A 27,163-nucleotide genomic window follows, 5' to 3' on the forward strand; every position below is an offset into this window, starting at 1 on the left:
ACAATTAAAAATTGTAATCGCCTGACGCCCCAAATTTTTAATAATCTTTTGTTTCTTTTTTTTTAAAATTCCATTCACTGCCATTGATGGCTATAAACGTAAAAACAAATCTTTTAAACTATTTCTATTAGTTTAACATTTTTGTCCCCACTTTTGTTGACAAGAGTATGAAAACCTATAACTTTTTACTGTACATTTAGAACAGATATAAAATTTGTGATTAATCGAGAGTTAACTAGTGAAGTGATGCAATTAATTACAATTAAAAAATTGAACCGCCTGTCGCCCCTAATTTTTAATAATCTTTTTTTTTGTTTATGAATTTATGGCAGTGAATGAGTTAAGTTATGTGATGCTTTTTGATTCTTTTTGTTGTTGTTTTTGTTTACATTTTCATTTTTGGCACATTGCTTGGCTTCATCTTCTTCTTCACATTTATTCAAATTTACACTTAAATGGAATTGGATTTTTGCCAACAAGCGCCAACGCTCCACCAAAGTTTTACGGATACTGGAGTGTGTATTTTTCGTAATCCTTAAAACTGACAAACAAACCAAAAATAAATAAAAAATGCCAATCCAAACAAGACTTTGCGCTCTTGAAGTTCTGTGCTTGGCTAATAAAACACTGCACAAGGCACAACAACAACAGCAGCAAAAGCAATAGCACATAATGACTATAGATTTTGAGTAAATGAGGGAAAAAATCAAAAGAGAGGAAGATTTGGCATGGATATGAGTGGGAAATGTGTAGTTCAGCACCAACACGTGAATGTACAGAGTGTCAGTGCATAAATCATGCGAAGAGAAAAAAAATAGAGGCGGTGTGTGGTTTGTGCTGTTATATCACAACACATACATTCTGTGCTACTCAAAATACATAGGCTGAGCTACCAACTGTTATTACTCTGACTACTCAGAATTCTAACAAGTGCTCACGTTTTGCGTTCCCCATTCAAATAAAAACATGGAGCAATAAATATGAATACAGTAAGTCAGCGATTTGTACATTTGCAGACAGACACGCGCTACATGAGACATTTTTGTGATCATAGCTTGGAAACCAACCTTAAAATAAGACTAGATGTTTGCAAAGGTGGCGGCGCAGTGCAGCAGTGGTGAGGCCCGTCGCCGCACAGCAGGAAGGCATCCGGTTAGATCCTATACCGGGGAAAGAGGAGGAGAAAGGAAGCTGTTAAGACTTTTCTATTGTGGAGGATGTTTTCTAATCATGGAAACGTACTGTATATGCAGTATAGGTGGAAAGGATGTACAGATTATTGTTTGAGTTTATATGATGGAGGTCAAGATTCTTCCTGAAAGCAAAGTACGTAGAGGAAACCTTTTTCAATGGGAAACAGGAAGATCAAAACCGTTTAGAACAAAATGTGACTTTGCTGATTGATAGGTTGAGCTTGATGAATTTTCATGCTGATGGCTAAGTGAAGGTTAAATGTTAAATATGTATTTACATATCATATTGCATTCCAATCATACTGTAAAGCCTATAACATTACCAAATAGACACCAGAATATTGGTTATATGATACACTGAGGCTTGTTACTATATGTGACTTATCAAATCTCTTTATAGCAGAATGGAAATGTTTTATTTAGATTTGATTTACATGAATGAGATTTACACTGCATGTCTTTTTCCTCGTGTCTAATTTTGGATTATGGTCAGTAAGACCTTATACTGAAGTGTTTGGCACTATAGACATTTATGAAGTCTATTTGTGTGGGGACAGTATTAGAAAGAGCCACGTGACGACTTGTGTCACTGCCTGAGAAAGTGGCTGTGTTTGAACAGGGAGCTCACTCTCAGCTTCGGTCACATTTTCTGTCCTTACAGAAGCCCTCCCTCAAAGTGCAGATATTCACAAACGCAGCCAAACGTTTGGCCTGCCGTTTACCTTGCCACTGGCACACTGCCATCTTGCTTAAATTATTGCGCAAAAACTTCTAGTTGCTTTTTTAAAAAATATATTACGGAAGCGTATTGCATTCACTTGAAAAAATGTTTTTCTGACAAATTTTTGGGGAGCTTTGTTTTGAGTATTTTTTTTTATTCGGTTTTTCTGAATATTTTTTTTTCTGTTTTACTGAATTTTTTTTTCCTGTCAAAAAAATATTCAGAAAAACAGGCTGAAAAAATATATTCAGAAAAACAGGAGGAAAAATTACTCAGAAAAACAGGCGGGTAAATTATTTTTTAAAAAACAGAAAAAAACATTTAAAAAAAAACAAAAACAGAGCTTGTGTTCTGTTTTTTGGAGTTTCTTTGTTTTTTTTACCTCTGAACTCCAAGTGACTTGTTGCAGACTCGCTAATAGCGGAAGCAGACACTTTCCCGCATACTTCCATATGCAATAAGATGGTCATGTTTACTTACTGGCTCTCAATAAAGGAATGAATGTGTACACTGTGTTGTGATTTGTTCTCTAATCTCTGAGGGAAAACCCGTTTTTAAAAAAATATTCCGAAAAACAGAAAAATAATTATTTTATAAAACAGGGAAAAATGACTCAGAAAAAAATTATTCACAAAAACAGAGAAAAATATTATTTTTCTTAAAGCAGAAAAAAAAATACTCAAAAAAACAGGGGGGAAAATATTAAATAAAACAGAAAAAATTACTCAAAAAAAAACAAAGCTCCCCTAAAAAATTAGGCAGAAAAAAATTACTTTTTTTTCAAGTGAATGCAATACACTTCCGTAATATATAGCCTATTACATAAACTAAAATGACCACGCTGAATACACAATTGGTTGACAAGACATGTGGGATTCTCATCTTATACTTGTAGAAGGAATTCATTGAACGTAGTGTAAAAATCGAAAGAGCTGATAAATTTCAAGAACTATATGAGCAAAAGTGGCAGTTACTTTTGTGAATGACGTGGTGACCCGAAATGCTCGTTGATGGCTTGAACTGTACACAATGTACTTTTAGTTTGGCCACAAGTTTATTTACACTAGCGCTGTTTTTTTCCAGCTGGCAACTGTACCATATGCTAGCCTATGGAGGAATGTCAGCTTGGTAATAAATATTGTAAGGGAATGTACAGTCTAGACCAGGGGTGGGCGAACGTTTGATTTTTAAAAAGGACAGATGGGCCTTATTTAAAAAAATAAATTAAAAAAACTTAAATTAAATGTAACCAAATTTTTTAAATAGCATTGTCATTTTTATTTATCATATTTAATTCAATTTTAATCAATTAATTATTTTATAAAATAAATAATTGTTGATGATGAGGAATAAAAATGAAAACGTACATTTTAACTTTTTTTTTTTAGGGAAAAACATCTACATTAATGCAACAATTAACGTAAATGCTATGTAGACTGTATTAAACAACCTACAGAGCCCGCCCACCTCTAAAAGTCTATTATGACTGTTGTGATCGATCTGACTTGACCTGAAGATGACTTTTACTCTGGCTACCACCGGGAAACCAAATAGAGATAAGGCACGAGAATTGACATTTGTTTTGGCTGGACAAGCTCAGTCGTGTACTTTGATAATGATGATGACATAGCCGGACCACTGTTTACAACTTCTGTGTTGCTTGTGTTATGTTTCCTATGACGTGCTGACTGTGTGTTGTTTCACGAGGGTGAAATAAAGAAGTTGAACAGCAGCGGCTAATTATCTGTTTAATTTCCTACTCTTGCAAAAGTTTATCAGTGATTTAGTTTGAACGGGAAAAATAATCAACAGAAAGTCAGAATATGACACAAAAGTTGGAAAATTATGAATAAAAAGTTTTTTTTTCCTCTAAATATTATTTAGAATGAAATTTAAAACTCCCTCATGCACATGGAACCGTCTGAGAGCAGCAGTTGCTCTTATCTCAAGACTGCTAAAGCATACAGTACATCCATCACTACGCATTTGCCAAAAACGCTTCTGTTTAGATGATGATGATGATTCAGTCTGTGCAGTATTTTTCTCAGGAACAAACTTTTACATAATCATTTGTGACTAGTCATGGTGTGGATGTGCTAAACACTGATTTGTTCATTGTTGTAAAACTTAAAAAGTAAAACTTAACACAGCATCCTCAACAGTCTTTATCTTACAGAGGTTTAGATTTATGGTCATAATTTTATAAATTAATACTCTCAAAAATACTCCCAAAATATTATTTTTGTAATATTGAAACTTGTTTCTTGTAGTTCTATGATTTACAGTTTGATTGTGAACGAGTGAATAAAAAACGGTTATAATTTCTATGAATAACAACTTTCATGAATAAAATATGTTGCACTCAACTGTAATTCATCATTTGCATTGTGTTTTGTCCCTCTTTTTTCAGATTTCACATTTTTACCCCATTTGAAGTGAGACTGTTCAATCCAAATATGGAAATGGAGAAACTGTCAAATGGTCATGGAGCCGCTATGCCAATGGATGAAGAGTACGCAATAATTGCTTCTTAGTTGACTTGTTGCAGATTACCACTGTCAAGTCGAGTGGATTTATATTGTTCGCATTTAAAGTAAAGTACAATGTTCCACTTTCAGAGTCCCGCAAGAGGATCAGCTGTTTCTACAGCACAAGGACGGGCCCACAAAGACGCCCCAGTTCACTGATGTGAGTGTGGCAAGAAAAGAGCAATCATTTAACTGCGGCCGAATGCTTCCTCTTTTGCAGACAACAACACTGCTACCACATTTGTTGTTCATTTTCCACTCTCACCATGTAGGGGCCTGTGATTCCTGAAGAGCGTCCTGTCACACTTTCAGCAGTTTATTGAACAGTACAAACAGTCAAAACACACAAATACAGAATGTAAACACTTGTGAGCAGCGACAGTAGGTCAAGACACACATCTAAGCACTCACACAAGGAATAACCAACAGCCATGATGCTGATGTAACTCACTAGGCCACACTTGCAACACTACAGATGCGGTTGTGAAACGGCTTGTTCCAGCATACAGTACATTACACTTAGTGGTGACACCAGTTTATTTCTTTACTTTTTTTTTTTTATCGTGATATATTTTTTACATTTATTTATATATTTTATTGATCATGCCTGATACAAGTGACTTTTTTTTAATTTTATTTTTTTGCATTGACATGCGAGCAAAAATTTGAGATATGAGCAGGAAGTAGCAGGCAGTGAACTCAATTCACTTAAGAAAATGCAGCAGGTTAGCAAGTAGTCAACAATTCATCAAAAAAAAAGTGATTTTGAGCTGTTTATTGCCACTTCCCATTGAAATTTATTGTCAAATTAACTCAGTCACTGTCATAAATCTTTTTTTTTTTTAAGATTATTGAAAATTAGGGGCAAGAGGCGATTAAAATTTTTAATTGTAATTAATCGCATGATTCACTAGTTAACTCACAATTAATCACAAATTTGATATCTGTTCTAAATGTAAAATTAAAAAAAATCTAGGTTTTCATATTCTTAACAAAAGTGGGAAAAAATGTTAAACTAATAGAAATAGTTAAAATGATTTTTTTTACGTTTATAGCCGTCAATGGCAGTGAATGAAATTTTTAAAAAGAAAGAAAGAAAAGATTATTAAAAATTTGGGGCGTCAAGTTTTTAATCGTCAAAAAATGTGATTTTGAGCTGTTTATTGCCACTTCCCATTGAAATGTATTGTCAAATTAACTCATTCAATGTCATAAATCAATTTTTTTTAAAAAAGATTATTAAAAATTAGGGGCAAGAGTTGATTAAAATGTTTAATTTTAATTAATCGCATGATTCACTAGTTAACTCTCGATTAATCACAAATTTCATATCTGTTCTAAATGTACAATAAAACAATTCTAGGTTTTCCTACTCTTGTTAACAAAAGTGGGAACAAAATGTTAAATTAACAGAAACAGTTCAAATGAATTGCTGACGTTTATAGCCGTCAATGGCAGTGAATGAGTTCAACAAAAAATCAAAGCAAATTACACAATTTGTATTGTATGTATTTAATACAATCACAAATACTTATTCTAGATAAGTGTGTTTAGCTTAATGCTAACAAAAAGGCAAAAAGCCATAGACAAGCTAACAAATAGCGTGCTGTTGTGTTATAAGTGTTTAAGCGTTTAGCGAATATTTATCCACAAATCAGACAAGCAACATGTGTAGATGGATAATATAATGGTATTCACAGACATACATTCTTTATCCTCCTCGAAGAGTAACTACTTTGTTGTGTTTTCGCTTTGTTTTTATTTGTTCATATGTTTAACATTTCAAAATGATCCTCTTTCAGTTTGAGGGCAAAACCTCGTTGGGAATGTCTGTCTTTAACCTGAGTAACGCCATCATGGGCAGTGGAATTCTGGGTCTTTCGTACGCCATGTCCAACACGGGCATCGTCCTTTTCCTGTGAGTGCTTGTCTCATAATCTTCAAAGTACCGTTTTTTGGAGTGTTTGTCTGTCTGACTTCCTCTTCCTATCCTGTCGGGGAAAGGCACTGTCAGCCCTTAGTCTGTCCTTCAACAGCCTAATGTGCTTGGCTGGCTCCATTTTGCCTATATAAAAACATTGGAGGGGAATTTTAGCTAAGCGTTGTTTTAATTTCACCTAAGCACATTTTTCTTGCTATTGTGTATGACAGGGTCCTGTTGATATGCATCGCATGTCTGTCCTCCTACTCCATCCATCTGCTGCTACGCAGTGCTGGAGTTGTTGGTAAGGCTTCAAAACATTTAAGAAACAGAGCAAAAAGACAATGTGAGTGAATGTGTGTGTGTTCCCCCTCTCAGGTATTCGTGCCTATGAGCACCTGGGCATGAGAGCATTTGGACATCCAGGAAAGATTATAGCAGGTGTCATCATAACGCTACATAACATTGGAGGTGATTTGTCAAAATGAATGCGATGTAAATCAAGAAAATGAAAATGCCATGACACAGATGTGTTGACAATAAAGGGCCATAATAAATATTTGCTTTTTTTTTGTAGCGATGTCCAGTTACCTGTTCATTGTGAAGTCAGAGTTACCACTGGTCATCCAGGCTTTTCTCGGCCAAACATCCGGGTCAGAGTAAGTATAATGTGTATAGTTACGGAAAATGAGTCAAAATGAGCCTGATCCAAATGGAGAGTTCTACTCCTTTCTACATGATGCTGGTCAGGAAGAGCATTCTAATCAATTATGCAATTAGAACTTTGGACATGCATGTATTGAGAATGTGTATGAAAAATTATGGACTTTTTGATATAGTGTAAAAAAATAAAAATAAAAATCTGTATAGGCCTACTGTAATTGTGGACCATTTTATCAGTTACATTTCTTAAAGTCTGCATTTTCTGACTGACCAAACATGCCTTTGATTCAGTGCTATTTTTGAATGCATACATCACATATATTTAGTTAAGTCTTTTAACAGTAGTCTTTGTAAACATCCAGTATAAACCAGTGTACTCATTATGCAAGAATGCGGGATAAAATCATTTGTCCAAATCCATGCTGGTGGAATTGTGTAAAGCTGTCTCTCTTTGTCATCCAGCGATTGGTTCATGAATGGAAATTACCTCATCATCATAGTCACGGCCTGTATCATCCTTCCTTTGGCCCTCATGAAGCACCTTGGTAATTCTCCAATGGATGATGTCACACAAAAATATTGTAGAATTACTATCATAACCATATTCCTGATTCAATTCTGTTGCCTTGTGCTCCTCAGGATATTTGGGCTACACAAGTGGCTTTTCTCTCTCCTGCATGGTGTTCTTCCTCTCTGCGGTAAGTCAATGTTTGGCAAATATTACAATATAAATATCGTTATGGACAGTTATACATTATTGACAATTAGACGTTATCAGCAAGTGTTTTACACTTTGCCGGACTTTGTGCATTTTGCAGAAACGTGAATGAATGAATTGGAAGACATTCTGATTGTAAACCACATAAATATAGGGTATATATTTCAGTTCTACATTATCATACTCATTGCAATCCAACTGAACTGACACGCTATAAATCTGTGTTGTACACCTCGTAGACCCCCCCCAAGATACAAAGCAAATGTAATTTAATATATGGCCAAATTCTTGCATACTGTATTTAGTGCAAGAGTAAAATTAATGCTACCGCAATCTCAGACAACCGTGTACGGTATGCGTTTTTGCTTTTGTTTTTACAAGTTTGTTCAACAGAAAAGTCATCATTGAGAATGCTAGCATGTATGTAGCATGTGCACGTAGCATGCTTACTATATATTCCCTTTTTGTGTCACAAAAGGTCATCTACAAGAGATTTCACATTGTGTGTCCTCTGGAAGTGTTTGGCAACCACTCTGTCAGCAAAGAACTCTCAGGGGATGCGTGTACCACGACATTCTTTACTATCAACCAAGAGGTAAGCAGGAAGAGAATAAACTTCATTTTAACTCGACGCCCCGTGATCATCTTGCCATCAGAGCATAATGTTCTGCTTAACGTATGGATATCTATGAGCATACAGCATATGGCATGTGGCAAACGGCTGGACAGATGTTTTCCCACTTTGTTTCCAGACAGCATATGCTATCCCAATTCTGGCATTTGCCTTTGTGTGTCACCCTGAAGTTCTTCCCATCTACACAGAACTAAGAAAGTAAGACACACACACAAAATGCAACTAACAAAATTAAAGTTTTTCTGCGACTGATGAGTATTTTCTTAATCTTGTTCCATCAAGCCCAACCAAGAGAAGAATGCAGAATATTGGCAATGTTTCCATCCTTGGCATGTTCGTTATGTACTTCCTCACTGCCACATTTGGCTATCTAACCTTTTACGGTAAGAGCAACACCTCTGTCACTAAAATCAGAGGTTTCCATCATGTCAACTTTATTATTTGATTGTGAATTTTTGATTTGCGCAGAAAACACAGAAGCAGAGCTGCTCCATACCTACAGTAAGGTGGACCCTCTGGACAAGCTGATCCTCTGTGTGCGATTGGCTGTCCTGGTCGCTGTCACTCTCACAGTCCCTGTGGTGCTCTTTCCTGTAAGAACATCTGCATTGTTCATTCACATCTTTATACACATTACAAACGTTGTGTTTGAACAAATTAATGGTATTTCGATTGGTTTCAGTGGAGAAAAAAAATTATTTGAGACATGAGTGTTTTGTGTTATGAGCGTGGTCACAGAATTAAACTTATATCTCAAAGCACAATTGTAATTGAAAATATAAACAAACAAAAACAATGAGCATGAACTCTTTATAGGGCACTCATTAAAATAGCAATACCAAAATTATACTTTTCTTTGATGGCATTTTTTTTTAATCATCCTGGAGTCTGAATAAACCACATGGCTCTATTGCCTTATAGTCAGGTGTGTAGCATCCATTTTGACTTAAGTAAGCAACTTAACTAAACTACAACTAAACTGCACTTAAACTCTATTCTCTAATAACATACATACTGATGCAACCAAAATAAACAGGGACATTGCCCAAAAATTTGAAATATTTCATTAAATATGTGTCTTAGACCTAAGTGAAGACAATTAAATAGGCTTTGTGTTTAAAAAAATAATAATAAAAGATGAAAATTCTAACATTGAAGAATTTTGTTTGCATAGAACATGTGGCTCTTAAGACTGCAGGCAAATCGGATTCCTCCTCAAATCAACGCTGGCGGCGACCAGCGCGTGTTAGTGTTTGACGTCATGTGACGTTGTTTGCCGCTCCGTTCCTGGCAAGCGCGTTAAGTGTTAGATTTTTTTCATTTTTCTTTTCTTTTTAACAACCATATATCTATGGCTATAACCGGGCACTATTTTGCTATTTCCGGTTGCGCATGTTAAGATCTGATCGGGGTAGCGAGACCGGCTTCAGCGCAAATAACGTAAACTGTCACTGTATTTCCGGGTGAGCATGACAGGAGCCGACCCGGCGATTGACTGCTGAGCATGCGTGGAAACAGCCGGGCAGCGAACCGATTAGATATTGACAGCGCGGGCGCATTGGTTTTGCACACATATAGTGACGTCAGGAGAGTCAAATCCGTTCGGAGTGTTTCGAGCTGATCAGGCTGAGACGCATCCTGTCCAAATCGGATATGAAACTGCCTCCCGCAAAAATCGGATTTCATGTGCTTTGTGACTGTTCAGACTACAAAAGAGCCATCCACATCTGGATGAGCTAAAAATTGGATTTGGGCTGCCAGTCTGAACAAGGCCCACGTTACTCTCCTGTGGCTCCTTGTGGATCTAAAAAAAAAAAAAAAAAAAAGGGAAAAAAGACATTTAGTAATGAGAATTTTTTTTTTTGTTCGTAATTATTTAAAATTTTTAGATAAAATGTTTTTTGAAAAAATTAACGACATTGTAGATTTTTCTTTTTTTAATGAAAAATTAAATGTAAAAAAAATGTCCACGTCCAAATGTATAAGTTGTTAGAAAGAGACAAAGGGTACAGGTAGATTAAAACAAAATTAAAAAAATACAATTAAAAATAAAAATTTTCAAAAAGTGACCATAAGATGTCCAGTAAAAGATCAGAAATTTAATTTTTTTTTAAAGCAGAAGACATTCAAAAAGTAACCATAAAATGTCCAAAAACAAAAGGCAGAAGATTACCATAGAATGTCTTCAGAATTGCCAAAAAAGTCAGAAGATTCATTAAAATAATAATAATAATTTTTAAACACAGAAAACAAAAAAGTTAAAAAATTACCAATAAAATGTCCAAAACCAAAAGGAGAAATCCCCAAAATTACCATAAAATGTCCAAAAAATTGCAACAAAAAAATCTGAAAATTTATAGCAGAAAGGGGCAGGAAAAAAATATCAAGAAAAAGCCATAAAATGCCCCAAAAAGGAAGAAGAGATACAAAAAATACCATAATACATTTATATTGTTTCATCATCACAATGTTTAAAGGTTTTGCGGCTCCAGAAAGTTTTTTTTTGTTATTTATTTGGCCCAAAATGGTTCTTTTGACCGTAAAGGTTTCTGGCATAACGTACTCACTGTATTCACCCCCAAACAGTAGTATAGTATTCAACTTATGAAAGTTTTTACACATCTCATTACAATTTGAGACCATATGAGTGAAAATCAGCTATGCCATTTAACTCTTAAATGATGTGAAAAGAATTGGACACTCTGTACCTTTGCTTATATTTAAGATTTTCATTCATTCCCTTTTATTTGACAGAAATCACAAGGTTCTACCACCTCACCGTTTCGCTGATGCTGGAATAATACATAGAAATAACTACCGTATTTCCGCAACATAGGGCGCACCTAAAATCCTTTTATTTTCTCAAAAACCGACAGTGCGCCTTATAATCCGATGCGCCTTATATGTGGATCAATATTGGTTAAGTAAGCTGCTCCTAGTTGATGCTTAACGCAACTCCAGCCACTACAGTAGCTTCTTTCTATTCTCTGCGCCTTATATATAGAATAAATACAGTAAATTGAGTCTTTTGAGATGCTTACTGTAAAGTTACTGCATGTGCATTTCCATCAGATCCGTCGTGCCCTGCAGCAACTTCTGTTCCCCGGGAAGGCTTTCCACTGGGTGCGTCACATCATCATTGCCATGTGCCTGCTGTTTGTCGTCAACCTGCTAGTCATCCTCGTGCCCAACATTCGAGACATCTTTGGCATTACTGGTATCACATGCCACTGACACAATTGGAAAAAACATTCATAAAGAAATCACATGCATATGCTGTATTATCATGTCAAAAACACCACAAATATGATTGGAGTGTGTTTTTCTTTTCATTTTTATGCCTTCTGTGTCCAAAGATATGATGAAAATCATCCTTATTCAGCACTGATTTAAAGCGGAAGTCAACCCTCCCAAAAATTTTAGACAATAATATGTTCAATCACAGCTCAGCTTCAGAATACAGGTGAGCTGTGATTGGTCGTTGCATGAGCCCTGAGCAACTGTGATGTCATCTTCAGTCGACAGCGAGTGGCAAAATGGCCGCCTTCTGATATTGGTAAAAACTGTTGAATTTTGCTGCTTAACTCATATTCCGCAAATGTAATATTAATCAGAATGTCATGTTTAGACTAGTGAGGTGACATATAGCGCATTATTGTCCAAACATGTTTACGGTTGACTTCCCCTTTAAAGAAAGAAGCACAACACATTTCCAAGTAGTGTACATTTATGATACCAGTACCTTTTTGTTTGTAAAATGTTAAGAGTGTCTTTTCTGTACCCAGGGGCAACTACCGCTCCCAGTTTGATCTTCATCCTTCCTGGATTGTTCTACATCCGCATCATCCCCACCGAGCAAGAACCCATGAACTCCAGACCAAAGATCCAAGTAGGTTTTCGTACGTTTAGGCCTTTCAGAAAGACCGTTCCAAACTGATGTGTCCTATTTGTTTTTGTTTTCAGGCCGCATGTTTCACAGCACTCGGGTTTATATTCATGACCATGAGTCTTACATTTATTGTACTGGATTGGACGAGCGGGGAAAAACGAAGTCTGGGCGGGCATTAAAGTGCTTCCAAGCGCTACAGAAACCGCATCCTCACTTATTCAAACAGTCCTCGACTTTCTGCTGGATGGTTTTGACCATGAGTTCGGAGCGGACACGTTGTTCGACAACAGCAACGTGCGCGCCGTAAGCCACTCGGGACACATCGGCAGGTGTTGTCGGCCCACTTGCGTTGACCATGGAAACCACCATATTTGCAACTGTCCAGCTTCACTAAATGTCACTAAAATTGTGGAGGATGACGCTAAGAAGAAAATTGTTGTTTGCATGCAAAACATTTGTTTAATCGTTGCTTTGTAAAAATGGAGCAGAATAATGACATTGAACAAGACCAAACACTCTGGGTCGGGGAGGGGCATTATGAGGTCTTTTGATGTGTTGTACTTTTGTAATACTGCAGAGTAGTACTTCACAAACTGATGTTAACCTCAGTCATAAAGACAGTGTGGTATTGCATGGCTATGCTGTGAACCAATTAATTTGGTATAAGGCAACCAATTACTTTGGTTTTTGTAAATTTTTTGTGGACATTATATATATTTCAATAAATATTGTCAAAATATTATTTCTGTGTTTGTTTCAGAGGGGCTCCTGTGGCATCATGTACATGATACAAAAAACGCAATACTGCGAAACTTGTTGCAGCGCAGCTGATTCTTTTTGCTCACGTCATATGATCATTCGACCATCTGTGTCTGGGGGCGCTTAATCTCAATCAGTTAACATAATGTAAAAGTTCCCAGGTTTACTTTACATCATAGTAGTACAGTAGCCAAGTGGTTAGCACGTCTGCCTCAAAGTTCTGATATTTGGGGTTCAAATGCTCCACTGGCATTCCGGTGTGGATTTTTCCTGTTCTGTTTTCTCTGTGGTTGGGTGGTTTTGCACCGGGAACTCCTGGACTTCCTCCCACATTCCAAAAACGTTAGGTTCATGGTTGTCTATATAGTAGATATGTCTACACAAGCCCGTACAAATGCCACATTTTTCTGATGTGACAAAATAAGACTAAAATAATTCATTTCAAAACTTTTTTTCCCTCGGGTAAGGTGATTTATAAGGTGTGTAACTCAATTGGGGGGAAAAAGGAAACTTTTCAACAATTGAGATCGTGTGGTTTCAAAAACGTCGTCTTATAACTCAGGACGTGGCTATGTACAAAATGAACCAATCCCATTTAAAAGTGAGAGTCATTTAAAAAGCCTCTGCTGCTAAAGTTCAGTGGTTCTAGTAGGCTTTTCCAGACTGGTGATTGAAGGTTTTGTGCTAACGCTCACTGCCATTTAGAGCTTTTCATGGACAAAGGCTATTGTTTCAACTGAAGAAAAACAGCCCCAATCAAATGAAAGATGCTGCCACCAACATGCATACAGGTGCTCATCAAAAATTGTGAATATCCTCAAACAGTTGCATTGTAGTCTTTTCGTAATGAGCAGTGTTATGTTTGCTCCAAACATATCTTTTGAAATGATGGCCATTAAATTCAACCTTGGTTTCATTGTACCCATTTTCCCCACATGTGTTTAGGAGATTTCAAGTCCCCACCCCGCTACCCCATTAGATTTGAGTTTCGTCTTGCCGCCCTGCCTCATAACCCAGACATATGAAGAAGACAGGAGATTGTTGTCACGGATACTTAAACGGCCAATACTTGCCGGAAATTCCTGCAGCTCCTTCAACATGACCATTTTTCTTCTCATATTGTAATCAATTGCAGAAAGACATTCAGCTCTTTGTAATGTCACTGTTGTTATCTTTATTCTATTGATGTCTTCACTGCCTACCATGGGATAATTAAGGCCTAGGAAATTGTTCTGTGCCCAACAATAAGATCACTGTGATGCTATGGAAGCTCTCTGCGGACCATGGCGTATTGTAAGATGCAACTACAAAAAATGTCCAAAAAAAACAACCCTGCTAGAACATCTGAACTTTATTTGGGGATGGACATAGAGGCACTTTAACTGGTGGCACGGGTGTGCTAAATAATCCAATTTAATACGAGTTTGAATGTGATTTAAGTAATGAGGGTGTGCACATTTGTGCAACTACATTGCTTTTTAAATCGCCTCAAAAAGATTGTTTTGTTATTGTAATCATAAAGGTTATCGGTCACATAATGGTGGAAACAGTTTTGAAATGATCTTGGTCTCTTTTGCATCATAACATTGTGGGAGGGAATTTTAAGTTTGTAAATCTTATTTTTTTTAATCCACTGTATGTGCCCTGTGATTGGTTGGCAACCAGTCAACGTGTACTCCGCCTCTCACCCAAGCTGGGTTGAGCTCCATCTCACCTCACGTGACCCTAATGAGGACAAGGGTTATAGAAAAGAGATAAATGGACTTTTTGTCTGTTTGATCCTTGCCATTTGTGATGATAGTTTCCCTGTTCACTACCATGGTCGCCACATTTGCATTTGTCTGCTTGCCCTGTATTTTCAGTGTTGTTTTTCCACCCCTCCTACGCAAACTCTGACAGAACGATCCATCCATCAATTTGAGCTGGTGGTTTAAGCAGACGGCAAACCAAATATAAAACTGGTAAGACGTGCCTCATTTGGGACTGTAGAAGAAAGCGCTTGAACTTTTGCTGACCTGCCACATCAGCAATACGACAGGCTCCTTTCAAGCTCAAAATAGCAAAGCTTAACGTCTGCCAGTTTTCTGCCAGCCCCCCTCCAGCATGCTCATCTATAGTTTTCAGCCCAGGGATCAGTTTTTAGTACTTCCTCTGCTGTCCTAAGTCTCCAGCGCCCTGGCCCGCAGTCGCACCACTGGCCCCTGTAACTCCAGTTTCTACAGTGCAGCAGCGCCAAGTTCTGGCTCCAGCTCCCTCCCCTGGCCCAAGAACCTGTCCTCAGTTTGCACTCGTGTTCGAACTGAGCATGAGGCTGCGCACGAGGAGCACATCAGGGCCAGTGCTGCAGGCCACCGAGTATCAAATTCTTGCTGCTGAACTGCAGTATTATGAGCATCGAGCAGATTTGCCGCAGCTGCCTGAGAGTCAAGTAGCTCAGGCGCTGCCATGTGACGAGAGGGGGAAATATTGAAGCTGAGACCGCCCCTCTGCATGACCACTTGAACCAGCCAGCAATGGCGCTACAACCCCTGACAATCTTCTGCATTGGTTTCTTGTTGCACCAGAATCGACTTTACATTGACATGACTGACTTTTCAAACTGAAAGAGTGCTAAAAGTTCCGAGGATTTATGCAAATTATTACTTTTTAGGTCTTAAAAACAGCTTATGAAATCTGTTTTCCATCATTTTAGATTTGGGTCCACTGAAAATTATTACATTATTAAACATGTACTTCAATTTGAAGTCATCCATTATTCTATCATAAAATTCGCCATTTAACCTAATGTCCGTTAGCGCAACCATTTTAGCAGCATAGAAAACGCGTCTGCTACTTTGAGAAAACGGCAAACGCCACACTTTAACAATGATTAACAGCTGTTGAGAACCAGAAAGTTGACGGATAAATGCTAGTATTAGCCCTCCATGACATTGTAGCCCATTAACTGCACCGCTACTTTCCTGCCACAGGGGGGCGTGTTCAGAGAAATAGTCACGTGACGTCCGGATCTCTATTACGTGCATTGCAATGCATCCCATGTGACACAACTGGGCAAATGGAATGGTTTACTCTGAGCAAGAAGTTGGTATGCGGGAAGCAAGCAAGAGGTGGAGAAATAAATCCAAGGAAGCAAGTTCTGGTCAAACAGACGATATTGTGGCTTTAAAACACAAAAACAGTTTAGAAAAAGTAAGCTGTTGTCTAACGGGCCTGCATGTGTTTACTTTCTCAAAGACTTGGCATGGTGTGCGAGTCACTAGCTATTCAACTGGTCTAATCTACTTAACACTATTGGTAATCTCCACTTACTCGCATGTCACCACTTCACCATACATTATTGTAATGTCATGCAAGGTCTACCAGTTCTGACGTAACCACTGCTGAACACTGTTTGGAGCAGAATAATATATAATTGACATCTGATAACATTTCTGATGGAGCATGTGGCTGTGAATTATTCTGCAGTTAGAGCTGGCAATAAACATTCTAATGTTGTTGTTTTTACAATATACATTTTTTTTAATAATAGATCTAGATGACACATTCGAATACCATTCACTCAACATTCAGTTCAAATATAGCTCATTCTAGAAATGAAAGAAAAGTGTCATGTAAAACGTTATTTTCCTCATTTCTTTTCAACCAATAATGACAATGGTCCTTACAATAAGAAGGCAGGTTTGGCAGCACCATTTGCTGATTAATTTTGATTTATGTAAAGATTGGAATGGAAAGATCTAAACACGTGAACAAAGTTGCCAGTACCTGACTTTCATTAGTTAATTCGGTACATTTTCATTTATTATCTTTTGTCTCACATTAATCCAGTGACCAATGTGGGCTTTAGACACAGACTGACAATTATGTCCACGTTTCTGAAAAAACCAAAGCGCATCTGTAGCTGCAAAAGTGATTAACACGGGAAATCAGGCAACAGGATTTATATTACATATTAAAAATGCTTGTTCAGTTGTTGTGGTACAAATACCGTTTGAGCCTTTTGAAGAAAAGCAGCTCCCAATGGTCACAGGAGGTGGGCGGTGTTAATGAACGGCGATTGCTTCAGTCTGAGACCTGTTTCAGTCTTGTTCAGAGCAACGACAGTTGTTTTTAAGCTTGAGAATCAGTAGGTAGCTCAGCGTCAACCCTCTTTAACCTTGGCAGCAAGTGCAGAATTCTCTTGTCGAATTGCCTTGTAGTCTTCTAGAATCTTCTCCAGATTGGCCACCGTTTTGGTACTATTTTCGGTGTCAATCTGGGGACAAATTATACAATGAATTGTTAATCATTGAATACATTGAGAAAGGTGTCATCTACACTGGTCGATTGCATAGTATAAAGAGTTTGGAGCTACCAGGACACAGGAGAGAAACTAGCAGAGGTGGAGGGGGCCACAGGAATACAACGCTGCAGTAAAACCTGCTTAATCATGTTACAAGCAACAGGAGCAGCATGACATTTTTGCCCAGGGCACTTGTTTGCATTTTTCCCCTCCTAGCATGTGGGTCCGATGTCCGCAAGTGACGTCTGTGCTACATCCAATCCAGTATATCCATTCATTCTTTTTTTTTTTCTTCAAAATGATGGCAGGATTTTTGGAAGACAATTTCAAAAGCTTAGCATTAGCCTTATTCATTACATGACCACCTTGGAAGGACAGCATGTTTGAGGCTTCCCAGTTGTGTGCAAGTTTCACCATTCTCACTGTTACTGTTGTATGACGTATTAAGGAATTCTGCATGTTTCTTCCTCCTAGTCCTGCATTCACTTTGGGCACTATATTAATTTCAAGAATAATTGCACGGTATATACTAATCTCCCCATTGTGCAGATCTATATGACATATCAAATATTCATCTTGGACTCTGACTCACAGTAGAACTAAAAATATAAAAATTAGGGGTGTCAGACGATTAAAATTGTTCATCGTAATTAATCGCATGACTTCAATAATTAACTCACGATTAATCGCAAATTTTATATGTTTTAAATGTACAATAAAAAAATCCTGAGTTTTCATACTCGTGTTAACTTAAAAGTTGAATTTTTTTTAAACTAATAGAAATATGGTTACATCTATAAGCTATTGAGTCAGAAATGTCAATTTATAAAATTGAGTTCAAATTAAAAAGATGTACTGTACTGTAAAAAACGAGCGTGATATTGATTTGTGTTGAGGTAATTTTCTGCCACTAGATGGCATAATTGCATCTGTAAGATGCTGGTGACAGCTCAGTGCATTTTTCTTTTCATATCAAGAGCTACCTAATCTTTAACATGAAGTAACTAGTGAAAATCGGCACATTTTTAAAATTGTAAAATACAACTTGATCCCAGTCTCCACAAATATATGCATTATTATTGCTAAATATTGACATGGACATGTCTGCTGTGTTGCGACTGGAATTCTCCCAGTACAGGCTATCCAAGTAAGGGGCGTAACCGTGCGTTAAAAAAATTGCGGTGTTAACTTTAAATTAACTCAACATTAACACACTAATTTTGACACCCCTAATAAAAATGCTTGGCTGAACTTAGTACTGAAATGTTACATGCTGTCTTGGTTTAACTGCAAAATCTAAGACAATAGTCTGCAACAAATCTTACCTGCTCTTCCAGATCTCGTATCTCTCTCAGGATCGTACCAGTGTCCTCGATGGTTTGGATCAATTGATTGCAGTTCTACACAAGAGAGTGAAACAGTAAAATACAAAACTGCTCGGGAGAGGGGAAAAGAATAATTGGAATAGGAGGAAATTTTGAAAATTAGATTGTACTTCATGTAGAGCAGCCAGATACTTGTAGGATTTGCGGACCGACTCGTCTTTTTTGGCGTCCTGGCAAGTGATAACAAAGACAAAAGAAACAAAAATTTGACTTGCAATTTAACCATTTTAAAATGTTTTTAACGTGTCAAACTCCTCTAAGAGGTCATTCTACAACTGCTAGACTCTGGAGTTTGCTCACCAGTACAATTAAAAGACAGTTACTAACAAACGAACCTTAAAGACAAGCTCATCTGTCACGGCAAACGTTCTGTCCAGTTTTCCTGTGAGGCTGTTGATCTCTTTTTGCAGTTCTTTAGTGTCAGACAAAATCTGTTATAGGAAAAATAAGAAATAAAAAGATGGTTGATTCACAGTGAAGGCAAGCATTAATGAAATCACAGGAGATATTTGTTGCCATTCAAGTCTTACCTTGGTGATTTCCTCCTTCTGTTTCTTGATGTTGCTCACAATCTCCAGAATCCTCTGAGTGTATGCTGCCCGAGAGACATCCTTGGGAAGACTTTCTAACTCTGTTACCTATAATGAGAAAAGGCAGAATTCTAGTACACAACAATAGGACCATACTCTGCATTTAGACATACAGTACCAATCATAAGATGAGTTGTTTCACTGTATATAATACAACATGCAGCCTCGGAAAGAAATGTACAGATTGTATTTTTTTTTTAAACTCTGATACCAGCTGTTTGTATATTTCCTCCTTCTTCTTGGCCTCCTCTGTTGACACACGGATTTTGTCATGTAGAACCTTGATTTCAGACAGCTTTTTGGATGATTCCACCTGGGGGAAATGCAGATGAATTAAGTAACCACTGTACACAAAATTATTTTAAACATAATTATTATTATAATTTGACTGTGGATATTTACATCCTGATTGCTGCAAATCTCTTTAAGCCTGCGGTGTTCGTCAATGAGCGGTGCACGGTGTTTCTCCCACTGAGCGGCCAGGTTCACCACCCGCTGGGCACTGGCCTCCACCAGAGCCTGCAAAAGAACGGCTGAGATGAACTTGAAGGCCCTCGTGCATTTGAAGAACTCCGTTTGGACTAATCTCACCTACCTGAAGCTTCGCGACATTGTTGTCAGCGTCTGGTAGAAGATCAATGGTTTTCTTTTTCAGCTGGATCTTTTCTTCCAGCTCTTTGTTCTGCCGCTCCCGTTGCTTGAACTCATCAAGTACCTACACGGATGGGTGTTGGATAAGTCCACGGGAGATATTTGGTCTGATGGACTGTTAATGGGTCACACTCTCCGAAATGTCTAATAATACTAAATTATAGACTTAACTAGAAAAATTCCCGGGGAAATTTTGAATGGGACTGCTGACTCTTGTAAATGAGCTGAAAAGTTTAAAATTTAAAGGACTGGAATCGGTCAAGAAATGTGGAAGTTAACCATAATCAACATCAACTAAAAGTATCTCACTGTCCCTGAAAATGTATTTAAAAAAAATGTAAATTAGTTGAACAGTTTAAAATTCAAACGACTGGAATCGGTCAAGAAATGTGGAAGTTAACCATAATCAACATAAACTAAAAGTATCTTACTGTCCCTTTAAGAAAAATGCAAATTCACGCACACACATTTGACTTGGAGACGTCACGCACCCACATTCCATTGATATTGTATGAGAGACGCACACCTGGAACAAAAGCCTCTCACGACTTAACGGTTCAAGATGCAGATTCAAGAAATGGCTCGTTAGAACGGCAAGGGTTTGGGGAACGCGAGCATGTTCTCACTTTTTTAATCGGATGAAAAATGACCAAATAAGAGCAGGTTGAAAACTTATGATTTATCCAAAATGAAGCGGAAAAAGGAGGCGAATTTAACATGGAAAAGATAGGCGAGTTAGTCCGACTTCTCCTCGCTTAAAGTGAAAATAAAGGTACTAAATGACACCTTAGCCAAATAAAAAATAGTTTGTCTGAAAGAAGAGACTTGTCACTACAAAATGTGAGAATTTGATGTCTAGTGAGCAAAGATAGTGGCCATGGTGACGAGTTGAAGTGAAACTTTTGACTTTTGGAAATTGATTTTTTTTTTGTTCCCGCCACTCAAAGCCTAATTGCTCCACAGAGTGTAATAGAAGGCTATTTCACTCACTGTCTTTGAACCCGCACAGGGGGGAGAGCTTTCATCCCTTAAAATAAATTTCAACACTGAGCTAAAGATGGGAAAAATTGCTACAAAATGAGCTAAAATTCATATCGGTTGGTTAACGTATGCGCGCGCAGCGTGTCTTGGAAAAAGGTGCTTTATCTGTAATTTGTTCCCCCTTTCTCCATTCATTTCCTATGGGACTTTTTTGGGAATTGCGTCGCCATGGTAACTCGGAATTCCTAGAAAAGTAATGCCGCACCGAGTCAGATCGAGCCGCATCGTTTGATACCTCATTTGTCCCGGTGCGATCTACGGTACGGGCCGCATTTTTGCGGAAAAATCTGGTGATTTTCTAGGGTGGAGAGTAGTATGTGCTGCTTTCAGCAGTCCCATAATAAGCTACGCTATTCTTATGCTATGTTGTTCGTCACTCAGTGGCCACTATACAGTGAATGAATCGATGCTACCTGAGCATTAGTGACACTCATGTGCTTCAAGTCCGTAGTTAGTCGGTCCACGTCACTGCACAGCTGCTGAAGTTGTTGCTGCAAAGACGCCAACTCCTCCTGCTGACTGCGATGTGTATCACCATCTGACTGCCGCACAGGGGATGGTGCTGCTTCCACCTCCTGGTCAAAACGCACGCAAACAAACTGAATAATTGCACACCCTTCCATTCTGCACCAGCAGGCGCACGCACCTGTGTAAAAGTGAACTTCTGGGAGTGGGTGAAGTGAGAGCCCTTCGTCAGGTTGTGGTCAGAAGAGGCGGACCCCCTGAAGGATTGCAGGACGTCAGACAAATCAGAGGTGGCGCCAAGACCACCAAAGGCACTTTCCGCGGGGGGGAGGGCAGCAGAGCGCAACTGCTCCTCAATACGTTTACGCAGCCGAGTCAGTTTTCGGGCCCTGTAGTCCTGTGTGAAAGAAATTGGTACACATTTACAGCCAATCTGAGAGTGTACAGAAATTCTTAATGCATCAACCTTTTCACCGTGACGTCACGCATACTTCCGGCTGACGATAGTCGTAACTTTCTCAGATGGCACCTTTAGTTTGTACAAACCCTTACATGTCATTTGCCTTCCACAAACCCAAATGTTTCAAACTCTTCGAAATTTATCTTCCTCACCCCAATGTTCCGCTGGATTAAAAAAAAAAATCAACAACAAAACCTAAACTTTTTGGCCAATATCTGGTGGCATAGACAAGTTTTTGCCAAGTCAGCTGTACTCAATCCATTTCTGCCATCCAGAATTACCCCGGCTAGAACGTATTTTTAAAGAGAAAGTCAACCTAATTTAATTATATCTTCAATATGTCCCCGTTAGTCTAAACTCTGTATTCTCATTCATATTGTGTTTGTGGATTATCAGATAAGTAGCAAACTCCGCCCATTTTTAATTCATCTCAGGGGACTGTCATCTTGCTGTACACTGAAAATGACATCACAGTTGCTCAGGGCTCAGGTAACAACCAATCATAGCTCAACTGTTTTCTGGAGCTGATCTGTGATTGGTCGTTACCTGAGCTCTGAGCAACTGTGATGTCATTTTCAGTCGACTAAATGTCCGCTTCCGGAGATGGATAAAAACGGGTGGATTTTGCTGCTTAGTTCATATTCCACAAGCACGATCATAAAGTAAAATCCTGTGTTTAGACTAGTGGGTGCACACACAACATGTTACTGTAAAAAACCTTTTTGGGTGGACTTTAGTATTTGAAATAATACATTTCTAGAGATTTTTACATGTTTCCGTAGCAAGGAAAACAGATGATTCACCTTTGGAGTAAGACGGGAAAGCAGTCCTTGACTGTTCCATTCATTGTCCCATTCCTGCGACGCGCTGAGCTCAGCTGTGTGCTGCTCCAGTAAAGACGCTGCCACAGTAGCATTATGGGCGAGCTGGGCAGTCACAGGTGGAAGAAAATCTCGATGGTAGTCGTTCGTCTCTGAAATCACAACACACTCAATTCAATTGCAATACACAGTGAACTACAAACATAAAGAAAGGTCAGATAAGAGCACCGAATGATGTAGACCAGGGGCCGGCAACCCGAGGCTCTGTGATCCTTCTTCTGCGGCTCTCAGCGATTTTGGAAAATAAATGAGTGTTACATTTCAAATTTGTATTTTAGTTCATTTGTCATTCAAATATAATTCTTAAGGTATTTTTGTAACATTTAAAAAAAAAAATGGTTTTGTCGCTCCAAATGTGTGTCTGTGTCACCTTGGTGCCAAGATTTATTGAGCTATTTGGCTGTCCGTGGGTAAACCACGGATAATTCCTAGAAAACAATAGTTTCTAAAGAGAACAAAACGTTTAATTCTACACCCTACCTGAACTACATCTAATAGAAACATCACTCACATAACCACCCAGATGACAGCGTACCATTGTGGGTGAAGATTAAGATGATGTATTACAGCCCCGTCAAGACGCAGTGCCGACACTCATGTGCACCGAGGTTCAGGAGCAAAAAAAAATCACGTTAACCACGTAAAATAAATATTTTAAATGGCTATTATTTTGCAAATAGACATCTCACATTGTTAAGTGAAGTAGTCATTTTTAATTCACAGCAGGTAAATCACTGTGACTGTACTACAGAGTTGAAAATGTTTTTGTTCCAAACAGATATAAAACTGCACATTCTCTGTAGTAGACCAACACACAACGTATTTATTTATTTATACATGATAGCAGGGCTTCAAACTAGCTATTTTGACTGGGAGCACAGTAGACACTACCTGAAATTTTAGCGGCACATTCTGTAAATCCACTTGCGAAGTAAATATTCATAATTCATATTGCCACTCAGTTGCATTATATTGCTGATAAATGGGATAAAAATGAAGCAAAGGTTTGTCAGACTCAGCAAAAAAGTAAATAAATCAAATTTACTGGTTGCACATGCAGGAAGAGATAATTTTTTTACAAAATGCCACCATTTAAGAACAATGTGGTATACATACAGGCACACAGGTTAAAACAAAAAACCCACAAAGTGTTTTCCTCACTTTGATATATGGAAAGGGTTTTGTGGCTCTGGGTGATTTTTTTTCTTTTCTCTGAGAGGCTCTTTGAATATTTACGGTGGTTGAATCCTCATGTAGTTTTTAGGGAGACAGATGATTAATCATCAATTACTAGAGAAAACGTGTGCGTACCTTTCAGTGATTTCCTCCCTGGATCTTTAATACAGTAAGGTAAACTGAGGGGCTGCATATGGAAGCTGTTCATTGCGCCTAAACTCTATGGACAACAAAAAAAGCACATGTCAGAGGACAATACAATATGCAAATGAGTTCTTTACACATTCTCTGAAAGCCCTCATATATTGGTGAACATAAAGTAGCAAGAAAAAGACATTTCCCAAGTGGAGCAGTGGGTGCTGATTCGCACCCCTGCCCGCATTTTAACCGCAAACCTAACAGTAAAGTGCAATTTTTAAGAGTTTACTTGTGTTTCACCATGCAGTGGTAGCCTGCAGTTTGGAGTGAGCCAAGGTGCTGCCAGCTGGGCTTTAATAGCAGCAGCAATAGATCTCTGAAGAATGGTTGATTTGCCTATAGAAAAAAACAAAAACAAAATTGACTTACGCCTCAAAATGTCAACACAGTATTAAAATTACTACTATTACCAACAAGTAGTCTAATGATTGCAAGATATCACATAATGGGGACACACAATACTATTTAAAAGAAAAAACTTTTTAATATTTGTATACAAATATTTAGGTCTCCGGAGTACCTGCCCATCCATTACATGTGAAATTAAACAACCAAGTAAATATTGAATTATCTGCCTATTTCTGAAAATGTGTTTGTGAGCGAGCAGTTCTGCACTTTTGTTCCACTGTTACGTAACAGTGGAGGTAATTACCACATTTCTTCTCCACCAATGACTCGGCAGCAAGGCCAGCCAAAGTTTCAGATTGAAACAACCACTTAGTGTTTGGCGATGTCTCCTTGTGCAATACATACAAAGGGAACTGCAGCCTGAATGAATTTGTCTTTTAAAGGTGAATGTAAGCTGGAATGTAAATTATTGGCTTTATTAGAGTGAAGACACCCTGTAGTTGCTTCAGAATAAAACTACCGTAAATTGTCTGTACAAATTGCACCTCTAAAATCACTGTCAATCAAATACGCCAAAAAGGAATAAATTAGTACACTGTTAGTTGCTGTGGTTTAGTTTATGTGAAGAAAAAAAAAGAATGAAATCCTGAACAATAGTTTTCCTCTTCCTCTATTGGTCAGTGCATGACCTAAATTAGTTCTGACAGGACAGTGAATAATGTTAAAAAGAGATGCAATGAGTCAAATCACCTTACGCATGCCATCTATCTCCACTTACTATACTTACTTACTCTACTGTATGAGTCATTCATGTGTCCGAGGGTGAGCAGTTTTATATTATTCTAGGTTTCTTTACCCTAGGTTTTTATTTTTTTTAATACTTGTAAGAGAGTTAAGAGTATTGAAATGTTGGTTAAGGGTTTAATGATGGCATTGATCCTGTACCTGTTGGCTGATCAGAGGCCTCAGCACTTTCTCTGGGCAGTTTCTCCACAAGGAACATGAGCAGGGATCGAATCTCTGTCTCACTGCTGTACAAGAAGGTTTGATAACCTATTTCGCCTTTATATCCAAGTTCCTGCAAACAAGTTATATATTTCATTATTAGACCAGGAATGTTTTCATTGTTTGTTGGTTTATTTGAATGAAAACCAAAAATTAAAGCTCACTTGGAACTCAATTTCTATGTACTATTCTTGTCTAAATTTCGTTTAACAAGTATAATAATGTAAAATACCGACATTCTGAGTTGTTCAGCGACAGCAGCTTTTGGGGCTTTTTTTCTTCCCCAAAAAGCTACTTTGCCTATCGCAATTATGTCGGTGTCATGGGCGTTTTTACCTGACATGCCTGTGCCAGGCTCATCCCCACCCTGAAGCGGGCAGACATGCCGGGCGGGAGGGAGGTTGGCAGCGCACTGCCCAAGCTGGGATCGATCACCCGGATACATCTCACCACCGCCTCGACAATCAGCTCACTGGTGAAGTCTTTGACACTACCAACCTCCTCACTCAGCTCTCTACAAGAAGCAGAACAAATGTATAGGAATGTGTTTTCTTAATTGCAAGCTGACAGTCTTACACCCACATGTTTGATCATATGATGACCATTGTGTACTGACAAAGTCCGGCTGAATGGCTGGCAAAGTAAATGTTGTTTATTAATGTTGCCAAACAATTACCAGGATCAAATATAAAACGTTATTCTCTTGTCAAGCACCCGATTCTACAACTGATTCTCATTTATTTCACAAACACTTTTATAGATACCATGTTTTACATTATTTTTGTTTTTAACACAACATGCGTGCTTTTCCTTATATTGTTTACTTTGTGGAGATTGCTGGAACAGTGAATTTCCCTTCAATCCATCAATCTATGCATCCGTCTTTCCATCCATCCGTCTGTCAATAACGTGACAGCAAATACTTACGTGCCGACTTGTTTTAGGGCGAGTATCAAGATTTTGTCGACTTCCTCCATGTCGGATCTTTGAATCAACGCGCAGGATTCAAGTAGTGCATCTAAAGTGTGTAGCTTGTAGACCAACCAGTCAATGAGTGAAGTGTGGCTTCTCCATAGTGGCCAGACAGCAGCAGAACAAGCATCAGTCGGCTAGCATTTAGCTACTTTTTCGCAAGCAGAAGCTCGTCTCACCAAGTTCATTCTTTTCTACGAGTCAAACTGGGCGTATTATTCATCTTTAAAAATCTGTCCATGCCGCAGACTGAAGCTAACAGTTTATCCGACCGTAAAGATAGATCATTTTGACAAATGAATGCCTTCTTTGGTGAAAAAGTAATGATACAAGAGCAGTAATGAAAAAAGAACAGATGGGTTTTTGGGAGATAGAGTTTTCTCGCCCGAATGGCTGTGCAAGCAAATAGCAATATGACTACATTTCCCAGCATGCAAAATTTCGGTCTCATGACAAAAGTTACGAACGTTTGCATGGAATTATTTAAACACTTTTTTTTAATGTAAAAATTAAATATCCTTAGCGTAATTTAGAAAATAGGTTGAATCAAACCCTTCTTCATTTCAGAAGCAGTTTGATTTGTGGCTCCATATTCGAAAGGCATTTGGAAAAATTACAGCAATATAGGAGATGACCAATAGCTGGCAGTATTACCAAGTGCATCTCTTTCATCAAAGAAAAGC

The 27,163-nt window shown here is 38.1% G+C and overlaps 3 protein-coding genes across 3 annotated transcripts in view; 1 reads left to right on the forward strand and 2 right to left on the reverse strand.

Annotated features, from left to right (window-relative positions):
* The window catches only part of LOC144060646 (solute carrier family 2, facilitated glucose transporter member 1-like), a 23,046-nt gene extending 18,241 nt beyond the window's left edge, over positions 1-4,805 (reverse strand). The window contains exons 1-2 of the mRNA XM_077580384.1: positions 4,708-4,805; positions 1,068-1,160 (exon numbers count right to left, since the gene is read on the reverse strand). The gene's annotated coding sequence lies outside the window, so the exon portion shown is untranslated. The remainder of the gene's footprint in view (positions 1-1,067; positions 1,161-4,707) is intronic.
* Positions 1-13,009, forward strand: part of LOC144060656 (sodium-coupled neutral amino acid transporter 3-like) — a 14,053-nt gene extending 1,044 nt beyond the window's left edge. The window contains exons 2-16 of the mRNA XM_077580398.1: positions 4,325-4,426; positions 4,533-4,602; positions 6,245-6,360; positions 6,594-6,667; positions 6,742-6,834; positions 6,941-7,022; positions 7,489-7,571; positions 7,666-7,724; positions 8,223-8,339; positions 8,497-8,576; positions 8,661-8,761; positions 8,847-8,971; positions 11,451-11,595; positions 12,164-12,267; positions 12,342-13,009. Of these exons, the coding sequence (XP_077436524.1) occupies positions 4,371-4,426; positions 4,533-4,602; positions 6,245-6,360; positions 6,594-6,667; positions 6,742-6,834; positions 6,941-7,022; positions 7,489-7,571; positions 7,666-7,724; positions 8,223-8,339; positions 8,497-8,576; positions 8,661-8,761; positions 8,847-8,971; positions 11,451-11,595; positions 12,164-12,267; positions 12,342-12,446 (1,410 nt within the window). The 5' untranslated portion in view covers positions 4,325-4,370 and the 3' untranslated portion in view covers positions 12,447-13,009. The remainder of the gene's footprint in view (positions 1-4,324; positions 4,427-4,532; positions 4,603-6,244; positions 6,361-6,593; positions 6,668-6,741; positions 6,835-6,940; positions 7,023-7,488; positions 7,572-7,665; positions 7,725-8,222; positions 8,340-8,496; positions 8,577-8,660; positions 8,762-8,846; positions 8,972-11,450; positions 11,596-12,163; positions 12,268-12,341) is intronic.
* A 3,151-nt stretch (positions 13,010-16,160) lies between these two features.
* On the reverse strand, positions 16,161-26,822 carry ccdc22 (CCC complex scaffolding subunit CCDC22). The gene is made up of 16 exons (XM_077580367.1): positions 26,436-26,822; positions 25,845-26,022; positions 25,449-25,581; positions 24,385-24,491; positions 24,093-24,177; positions 22,704-22,873; positions 21,622-21,837; positions 21,389-21,550; positions 19,879-19,998; positions 19,686-19,802; positions 19,495-19,596; positions 19,224-19,331; positions 19,029-19,124; positions 18,804-18,863; positions 18,634-18,708; positions 16,161-17,281 (listed from the first exon to the last, which is right to left on the reverse strand). The coding sequence occupies exons 1-16, from the start codon at positions 26,483-26,485 to the stop codon at positions 17,168-17,170; spliced, it is 1,893 nt and encodes a 630-aa protein (XP_077436493.1). The 5' UTR covers positions 26,486-26,822; the 3' UTR covers positions 16,161-17,167.
* Between the last annotated feature and the right edge of the window lie 341 nt (positions 26,823-27,163).

This window comes from Vanacampus margaritifer, chromosome 1 (assembly GCF_051991255.1).
Source record: "Vanacampus margaritifer isolate UIUO_Vmar chromosome 1, RoL_Vmar_1.0, whole genome shotgun sequence".
Classification (NCBI taxonomy): domain Eukaryota; kingdom Metazoa; phylum Chordata; class Actinopteri; order Syngnathiformes; family Syngnathidae; genus Vanacampus; species Vanacampus margaritifer.